Raw genomic sequence first — 10,586 nt, 5'->3', positions numbered from 1 at the left:
AACATATAAGGTCTCATTCTCAACATTCTCAACACCTCTGGCCTGCAGTGGTCAAATAAGGGTTTGAACGATAAACAATGTGTGACGGAAACAAGGACAAAAGAGTGGTCTGACTTTTTAAGTTTTCTCTGTGTGAAAGCCTCTCCTGTTCTCTAACTGTCCACTTTGCTTTCTCTCTTCTCTCCCTCCCCCTCCCTCTATGTGTGTGAGTGTGTATGTGTGTGTGTGCGTGTGTGTGATATGAAATCCCTGATAAGTATTGACTAAGTCAGTCTGTGTTCCCACAAAGTGTTTAAGTGGTGTGTTAGGCACTCATGTCAGTAGAAATAAACTCTGATGTGCTCTGTTTGGTCTGTGTGCTATCGATCCTGTCTCATATGTCTCTAGACTGGCTCTAAAGCAGTTATACCCATTCAAGAGGTGCAAATAAGGAGCCAGAAATGGGGCATAATATCTCATTTTTAACAATACAATTTAGGATAAAATTTTTAAAATTCTTTTTAACATGCAGGGTTGACGGGCATATCATTGGTACATTCAAGTATTGAGCCCGTTATATGCAGATAAGACATAAAACCCCCTTTGGTTATGATCTTCGTGTGGTAACAATGTTTTAAAAGGTGTTTTTGACATTGTGCCTCTGATCCTGAATTTTTGGACAACATTGCCTCATTGAAAGACTGCACAAAAAACACAACTCTTACCACAATGGCAGAGTTGCGTCGGGAGCCAATGGGAGTGGTGGGGAGGGAGTTGAGGGCGGAGCCAGCGTTGAACTCCTCTGAGCTGAGGTTGTCTGAGCCGTCACTCAAACCACTGCTGATGGAGCTGCTCTCATCCCAACTGCAGAGGAAGACAGAGAGAGGAATGAACAGTTAGAGTCAGCGAGTCAGACTAGACACCCTGAATCAGACAGACTGCAGAGCAGAATATTTTTAGCTTCTGTCAGGTACAAGTCTGGGTCTACGACGCATATTTTGAACATTCTCATCCAGTGAGAGATACAGAAATGAGAGAAGAATTGCTTTATTAATTGTTCGGAAGCTTCCCCTATCATACTCCCATTCAGTGGCCAACAACAGTGTGCACTCACATTAAAAAGACTAAACGCCATGAGAAGGGACCGCAAAACCCAACATCCATAGAAACGTCCAGGGCCTCAGAGAAGACGTTAGTGTAAGCTGTTCTGATTAAAAGTTTCATAAGTTAATGTTTTACTCTCAGAGTTAGTTTGATCTCCAGATTGGAATCAGATTTAAAACCACCTCAGTTCCAGAAAGTTTATGCTCTGAAGGAGGAGATGGCTTTGAGATAAAACAACAATATCTTCCAAAAGAAACAAACACACATACACAATCACGCACAGGTCAGAACGAATCCTAATAGCTCTCATTAATCTCTCCAATGTACATTTACGAAAATAATCAAAACAAAGTCTTTGTTTTCTTCTCCAATTTCTTTTATCATATGATGTGTATACAGGGCTAAAACTGTTTGCCCATGCAGCAATGCCATTTAATGTCCCTGTTGCTCACACACACACACACACACCTGGCTGAATCCACTGCACACAATACATCCTTTCCTGTGAGACTCCCTGCTCCAGTAACAAGCAGCAACAGCAGGTCATGAGACCCAGGACAGCAAAGATTAATGTGTGTGTGTGTGTGCATGTGTTTCAATGAACACACACTGTACTACACTCCCAGGGATAAAAATAACCACTGACACACACCCTTTTCTCCCCATTTTCGTACTATTACAGAGCTTTACTCTTTGTCAGGATGAATGTTTGGTGTGACACTGTTTTTCCACTGCAGCAGGAGGAGGCTGGAGAGTATTGCAATACTGATATTGATCAGTTAAACTGTTTGATTCAATGCTAAGTGCTTTGATGTCGCGTGGGGGTAAAACAAGGCCAGAATCATTAGTCCGATAACCGCGGGTAAATACAAACATCACAGGGCAATGCATAACAACTTCATATGGCTATATATCTTCTCTAAAAATCTGTCAATAAAAAAAGCAGTATGACCGTAACACTCAGCAGAATGAGCCTGGCCTGTTGATCTCTATCCCCAAGTGACTTATTAAACAGACAAACAGACAGACAGACAGACAGACAGATAGATAGATAGATAGATAGATAGATAGATAGATAGATAGATAGATAGATAGATAGATAGATAGATAGATAGATAGAAGAATGTCAGGTGTGTCCCTGTGCAGTGGGGTCTTGGGCAGAGGGCCCAGGTCTTTGCTGGCTGGCTGACTGTATCAGATAAGCTGTGTATAAGGTAGAGAAAAGGAGTCAAAGAGAGAGGGACGGGAGGGATGAGAAGGAACAGAGTGACTACGTTGTGACGTTCTTCATTTGGAACATTCCTGTGGAAACTGCCAAAGCCTTGGTGAAAAAGCTCCTGACTGGTAGTAGAGAGGTTTTCCAGAGTCAGGAGGAACGTTTATATGGAAAGCAGAGCTGCTGCTGTTGGCCAAGTGGTTTAAAATGATAATATGGAATACTGATCATGAGGAATACACACCGACCGAATAACTGAGACGTCATGGAAACGGTCCATTTCTCAGACTGCATAGCTGTCTTGCGTGCGGGAGAGTGAGCGCACATGCATGCACGCACGCGTGTGTGTGTGTCTCCATCCATATGAAGTCAGCTAAATTTGTCAAATCTGTATGTTTTGTTTGGAGTCCGTACACTGAGCACTGAGTCACTCGCAGTGTATGAGCTAAACCAATCAGACAGCATCTGATTTTAACCCAAAGAATAGAAAAAGAAATGTCACCTGTAGGACAGTAAGCCTACAGAAAGCCTGCTCTACCGAAAAGGAACACAACACACTCACCACTCCCGACATCAACTCTGTCAATACATGCAATCAGAGCATCAGGACTGGTTTAATATACAGTGAGACACAGTGCACTGATCTTTATTCAGTATTTAAAACTGCCCATTAGCAAACATTTACCATGTTATAAACAAAACAATAACGATGTAATACAAAAATAATATGACAGTCAAAGACTATCATGAAGTGCTGTGTCTAGGTAACATATCAGACCTTACCCCTGTGCAGCTGTGTGTACATTCATGTGTGTATGTGTGTGTGTGTATCACGTATTGTGTGCACGAGTATGCGCCTAGGGCTCTATATGGAAGGTAATTATAAGGCTTAGAGTTTCAGTGTGCTCTCTGTAGTGCCCCTGGCATATTCAGCCTTGTGTGATTATCTTCACAGTTAGAGACCTGACTGAAAAGGCATTTCCATTTAACCATGCAGACAGTAACACTCAACGATCTCATCCTTAGCTATCATTCCAGGGCATGTTTATGATGGAATAGTCTGAATCTTGACAGGTGTCACTCAACTGGATTTTATCCGAAGAGAAGGGCTTTAGACTGTTACAAAGAAACAGGCTGTTCCCCATTAACCATTCGACTCTGCCCTCAAATACACGGGTCTGTGGCAATATATCAAAGTAACAGTCTTACAAATATAACAGCCTCGTAAACACCGCTGTGCAGTCCTCCATTTCGTATGATTCTGAAAAAGAGTGACAATATCTCTCTTGAGATGCTGACAGTGTTTGTGCAGTTTTACATCGGAAACTTCTCTTCAAATCGGTGAGAAACAAGTCCGTCTGGAAATCTCTGGTAGCCTTCATGCATTCACCTCACTTCAAAGGGCAGAACACACAGCTCCTCACTGTCTCTAGATCCCACACTAAAACTGGTTGTTTGTTTGATGTTGTTCCCAGGAAAGACTGATAACCTAGGCGACCTATTGGAGGGGTTTTATTTGTGACTATGTCGATAGTGAGTGAATGAGTGTGTGTGCGTGTGTGTGGAAGAGATAGAGAGAGAGACAGAGAGAGAGAGAGAGGGGAAACTGTGAAGTGCTGCGGAGGTGCAGATGGACTCACTGTATGGCCACGGGCGAGACCCAGGGATAAGGTCCTGCCCACAATAGCCAGGCCACTACAGTGCTCTCTGCTCACTGGATAATTCTATCATCACTCTCATCAATCTACAGAGGAGTGACCTAACTGACACAGACTTGGTCTTACAAAAGAAAGACTTGGTTGTGTATAACCAGGATAAATTGTGCTTGATATGTTTGCATTTCACAGACTATATTTACAAACATGAAGTAAACGCCATCACACAGGCTATTTCACACTGTATGCATCTGGCTGTCCTCTGCCTTTATAGTTAAATATAATTTAAAGTAAGTTGATTAAATGTCGTAAACATGCAGTTCTGTGCTCCATTGGAAAAGACTGACATTGTTCTCATTTGGCCTGGGTAGCTTTATGCTTATCTTAGTGTGATTCTGGAATGCTTTTGAACAGGTGGCACAAAGTGCATTGTCCCTGCCAACCTAGGCTCCATTAGACCCAGTGACAGAGGGATGGAGTTGGACTGGAAGCAAAAGACTGTGTTACACAGAAGAGGAGCTGTCATCTCAGCGTGGCAACGGTATAGATTCATTCAGAACCGGGCTGGTGCCAGGGCCCATCATTTATTAAGACAAGCGGATAATTTCAGTCAAGCGATCATCTCTAAGACATGAACAGCTACCCGAGACTGTAACAGGTGCAGGAAAGACACAGTAAATTGTCTTTGAAATCGACAAAGTGCCATTGTTGTTCCCGCCACAGAGTGAATGGATGACAGATCTGAGGGCAAGACTAAAGCAGCGGGAACAGTCGGCATTTACTGCCAGACTTGGCTTGGCTAACTCTCTGTCGGACAGGGCTGGTCTTCTATGTCGACCCTGGCTAATTCAGAGGGATTATTATAATACGGTTAATTACAATAGGCTGGATGATTTGAGATTTGCTATACAGAGTGAACTGACCATACTTACATACACTGGTACAGAAATGAATAAATGTGTGGAACAGAGCTTTAGAAAGTAGGCTTGGGTTTAACTGAAGCCAAGACCTTGTTTTTAGTTCTAATCCTGTTCAGACATCCCACCACTTCCTTCAACCAAAGCAAAAAAGTTTGTCCCAGCTCTGACCCTGTTCAAATATATTTCCTGTGCCTCACACACACATAGTTACACAGCTTTTCTGTAATACTTAGCTAGCAATTGTCTCTGTTGAGGATAACTCTGATATCTTTGTGAAATTTTCATCTGTATCCATGCATTATTCTGTGTTTGTGTGTGTGTGCGTGTGTGTGTGTGTGTGCGTGTGTGTGTGTGTGTGTGTGTGTGTGTATGTGTGCACGTGTGTGTGCTGAGTGTTTAGAAAGACAGTCTGGGATGCTGCTGGCCCTGACAGCCCAGATGGTTCCCAATATGGGGCGAAAGACCACCTAACCAGCTAAGCCTCAGAGAACAGATTGTCCTGACAACACTGAATCATGACAGATTCAAACCACCTAATCTTATACACTTAGACAACACACACACACACACACACAAAAATACATACTCAGACAGTTTGCCTAACTAGGTGAGCATAGGGACAAAAACAAGACATGTTTGTGCAAAGCTTTCATTTAGTTCCTGAGTATGTGAAAATGGTTTAGTTTTGGTCACTGATTACCTCTAGACATATATATTCACTCTCATTTCTCTCCTGTCAGAATTCTGGCTGTTCTCTGAAACCTTACATATGGAAGACCGTCTTTCTCTGGCCAAGACTTGCTTGTTACACGCCATCTGATTGTTGAGGGCTTTTCTCTCTGGGATTAAACATTTATCTCATTGGACAGGCTCCCATGTAAAAACAGACACATATTTCCTCTGTGGTATTTTTATTAGCAGTAGGAGTTACATTCCCATTAAGCTTACAAGACACTGTTGCAAAATAATACAGCAGTAACAACCCTTGTTTCACAAACCTAACTAAGCAAATAATGACATGGTAAAGTGTATTAACATGGATTATATGTCAAGTTTGTGTAATTACATCATAATTCGAGGTTAAGACAGCTGGGCACAGGATTAGGACAGAATTGTGCTTAGGGGCAGATCATGTGGATAGTGCCTTGGTAAATGCCAGTCAAAGGAAACGATTAACTCCTTTGTTTTATATTTTCACCATGATGTTCATGATGTTTTGTAATGCAAATCAGCTCTACAGATGGGAGTCTGATGCATTCCACTTGCTGTGACACCCAAGTTTCAAGATAAAATAATTTTCTGTACCTAGGACAATAAAAACTGAGAGTATATGAAGGCACAAATCTTTTTGTTCACATGAGCTGAAAATGTCCACAGATGATTCTGGTCCACTGGTTTGGCATTATAAGAGCAATTAAAACACACATATTAGCAATTCAGTCATACTGTATGAATGATATACTAACACTGTACTAACCCTGTGCTATGGATCCTGTATTAACTAATACTGGATAATGCCATACCAAGATTGTACAAGTGCTGCACTAATACTGTACCAATGCTGTACTAACACTGGGGTTTCCTTTACATCCACTGTATCTTTCACCATGGCCTGAGAATAATTCGCCCAATCTTTAAATCTGTGTGTGCGTGTGCTCACAGACAGTGTAGTATGTTTCTGTGTACCATAAGACTTCACACTCTCCTGTACATGTTAGCCAGCAGAAACAATGTGCTTGAGAACCCGGCTGATGTCTGGAAAGGGAGGTTTTCTTTAAGCCAGTCAGCATGATGGAATCTCTACTGGTCTCTATGGACTGTGGTGCAATAGCATATTACTCACACAGTCCAGAACATTCTGTTGTCACTGACAAGGTCTGTGAACCCCAGCACACCACCAAATACTAACTTAATACACAGAAGTAAAATGGGGTTATAAAGACCACACAGACCTGAAGAACTGAGCAGTCCAGACACTGATTCAAACCAGACTTTGAATTTCTCACAGGACTGCTAGTGTGAGAATCCCTGTGTTTCTATTGCTGTTATTGTTTAAAGTGTGAGTAGCCTTCCCAAGACGTCCCCTCGGCACTTTAAAAGCCGTGTTTACTTGTGTAGACGTCTTCACTAATTCTCTGCACAAAGGCCAGAGGCATCACGTTGTCGGCAAACTCAGAGAAAAACAACCATGTTTTGGCATAAAAAAAATATAAAATCACAAATGTCAGCTGTATGGTCTGATTTACTTTCATGTGACTTGTCTGTATCTTTGGAGTGAGTCCAAAATTTCAGAATTCAAAGATAAATCTCACTGAGAATCAATGCAACAGGTTTCTAAGGTAGCACCCTGTTGATTTTTAAACTCCAGAGGCTCTGCTCACTTTCACCCTGAGATAAAGGGAAAGAAGGAAATACGGGAACTCCCTCTGAAGTTCTTCCATCGCACAAGAGAAATCAGGTAAATGAAGGCGTCAAACTGCCTCATCAGCACAATTACCCTAAGCTCAGGGAAGTGAGTTTTCTGTGGCTCTATTCCAGGTGTGTCAGTTGATTTAACGGTTGCCTTCCTGTTTGAATTTGCGATGTTGAGAAAATGTTTTGGTTTGAATGAGACTCACGGTGGAAGGAAGGACAGGGATCTGCTGTGAATGGAGAATGCTCCTCCCAAAGAGCTCAGAGTTAACTCAAAGCAGCTGTGGCCCCCCACCACCTCCAACACACAGTTGCTCTAACACACACACACACACACACACACACACACAGCTACAGGGACTCAGTACAGACGCTACAGCACAAGAGCACACACAGACACACACACACACAGACACACTCAGAGCTTCACTAGCCCATCACTGACACCACAATACCGTAACACACACTGAGACACCCGTACACAGCAGCATAACAATACAAAACCATCACACTCGTTGTTAATTCAATGGGAGCAACAGTTGGATGTGATATTTTGAACGAGTAAGTTTCTCAAACTGCATACATGCCATACCCTTTTGTAAACTGCTGACACAGCCTTAGCTTAGACTGTCAGGCATAGTCAATAGGTTCATATGCAGGTCAAACCTGTTCATGCTCTGTGACACTGCAAAAACACAAACTTACACTACAGTCACATAATAAACTTCTCCAAGAGTTGAAACTACTGAGAACTGTGCTGAGCTAATGGCTTCATTTACCTTTAATGAAGCAAAACACAGGCCCTAAAACACATAACCTTAGAGAAAGAGCTCAACAGGAAACTGTAGTGCTGCAGTCCAATCATGTCAGCCGTAACATAACAACTCCACTAAATGCCCTGATTTCCCAAACAGAGGTCAAGAGGCTCTGCCTGTAACTTGAGTCATTACATGCCAAACCAGTTTGGAGAGCTAAGTTAAACATCCTTTAACTGAAGTGCCAACAAAGAGCTCACTTTATAAACTTTACAGCAAGACCCAGTTAGGGTCATTTATTTAAGTTGGCAACAACTGTTATGGCACTTATGGTTTATGTTATACAGTATCTTGAATAGTTGGACACATGATAAACACTTTACCACACATATCAAGATAGCACTTATCGGCTCGCAGGCTACGCTTCACTTTGTGGTGAGCTAACATTTAGTTTAAATGGTCCCAGCTTAAACAAACAGATAAGTGAGGTGAAACTGCCAGCTGCAGGAGACAAGCTCTTGAGATCATTGATAAACACAGAGGACCAACTGTCCTTCTGTCAAACTCTGGAAAGGAAACTCCACCCAAAATGTGGAGAGCATTAGCCATAATGGCTAGATCAGCTGTCTTTGTTCTAATGGGTTTACATAAGGGGTCGATTGAGGGGTCACTCATCCAGAAAGGGCAGAAACAACCCCACAGCTTGGAGGTCAAAATCAATAGGGTCTGCTGGAAGAGGGGGAGACCTCATCAACTGTCATTTCTGTCTAACATCTTGGGTAACACTGAGTATTAGGGTTACTTTAAAGTCAGCTATATCTACTGGGTCATATATAGTAAAGCAGACCTCACAGCACAGATCATCTTCAGGGTTTTGGGCCAAATGCTGGACTGAAATGCCACTCGTTATGAATAATTTTGACAGGAAAGCGTCATCATTCTCAATACATTATACTGGATGCTCTCTCTCTCTCTCTCTTTGATGCTCTCGCAGCACGTGTCCACACCCCCTTGCCTAATTCTAAGGTGCTACACCCCCTAACAGTTTTCAGATTAGTTTTCTTTTCTTGTCTTTTATTTCGTTAAAAAATAAAGGAGCCATGATTGCAAAAGAACGCCTCGGCGATTAGTGTAAATATTTTAAATACGCCCTCCTGTGCTTAAAAGGGAAAAGGGAGGCATACACACACAAATGCGGAGCACGTTGGCGTACAATAACCTCCTCAAATCAGGCTATGTAGGTCATTCAGAAATAATACCGAATCCCACCAATTCAACCAGAATACGGGATCGTCTCCATCTGTGGGTACTTCCGCTTCTGGGGAATCTACAAACTCATGTCTGACCGCCACAACCACACAACAATAGACATACTTCCACCTCAAAGCGACAAATCCGATACCGCCCACCCCCCACACACCCCACCATGGGCACCCCAATCCCCATTCACATTCAAAGGATCCGCATACACCTCCTTACAAACCATCACCCCTTGTCCAAAATGCAACAACAATTCAATTCGCAGTGTACCGCGCTTACACAACTTCCATCACTTTCAGAGCAAAAAAAGTCTTAAATGGAATAAAAATGTCGTGATTAAATCTCCCGTTAACAAGTGCCTCCTCTCACTCTCTCGCTCTCTCTTTCTCTCTCTCTCTCTCACACACACAAACACACACAAATAGAAAGAAGGTTTAAAAGTGCATGATTTAACTGCAATGTTAAAATTAATTGCAGCGACACGGTGAATTGATAGATTTTAACACGCGCTGGGCTGCACCAAATTATCTTCCCAAATGCGTCAAGAGACACGGGATGATTTATGAAATAAAAAATATCTGGGTTATACTTACTCACTGCATTCCCATTTTAGTGGGCAAATTTTTTCATTTTCATTCAGCGAACTCTATAAAAAGCTAAATTAGCCTGTCCATAAACTCTCCGTGTCACTGCACACCTTGCGGCTCAAGCAACGCTGCACCAGGACATAAATCATTTTAATGATGCTGTTATCGCTATCTGACGATTTCCTTTCAACAATCTTTTTAGAAAAGGCTCCAAAACTGGCATGAGTTCACCACACGCTGTATTCGGAAGATGAACATTTATCACACACTTCACGGTCCTCTTTTACCTTGAGAGATAGTGCATTGTCCTTCCAAGTCTCTGCGCAGGGAACTGCAGCGTTTTTCCGTTGAGAACTCGCCCGCTCATGTTCCTTTCTCTCTGCTTTGTTCCTGTTTCACATAGCCTTCAACAGTCAGTAAAAAATGTTCACCAGTCACAGACCCCAATGCTGCCTGTGCAGAGGTATCAGTCACACGCTGAATCGGTCTAAGCCTGTCCGTTGCGAAAACCTCTCAACCCACATTGAGAGTGGGATGGAGGGGAATGGAGAGGGAGTGATGGGGAGAGCCGGAAAGGCAACACCCCCAAATTCCACCTCCCTCTCTCTCTCCCTCTTTCCTGCTGCTGATCGCAGCCAGCTGTAATAGTCGGTGTGCGCCGGGCTCTTTCACGCAAACCAACTATTCATCGGTGGAGT

At 42.7% G+C, this 10,586-nt stretch overlaps 1 protein-coding gene across 1 annotated transcript in view; it reads right to left on the bottom strand.

Moving 5' to 3' along the window:
• Positions 1-10,255, bottom strand: part of nav1a (neuron navigator 1a) — a 30,939-nt gene extending 20,684 nt beyond the window's left edge. The window contains exons 1-2 of the mRNA XM_030768180.1: positions 10,176-10,255; positions 705-843 (exon numbers count right to left, since the gene is read on the bottom strand). Of these exons, the coding sequence (XP_030624040.1) occupies positions 705-843; positions 10,176-10,255 (219 nt within the window). The remainder of the gene's footprint in view (positions 1-704; positions 844-10,175) is intronic.
• Between the last annotated feature and the right edge of the window lie 331 nt (positions 10,256-10,586).

Source organism: Chanos chanos, chromosome 3 (genome assembly GCF_902362185.1).
Source record: "Chanos chanos chromosome 3, fChaCha1.1, whole genome shotgun sequence".
NCBI classification, from domain to species: Eukaryota; Metazoa; Chordata; class Actinopteri; order Gonorynchiformes; family Chanidae; genus Chanos; species Chanos chanos.
The sequence above is the reverse complement of the archived record's forward strand: the minus strand, read 5'-3'. Positions and strand labels throughout refer to the sequence as shown.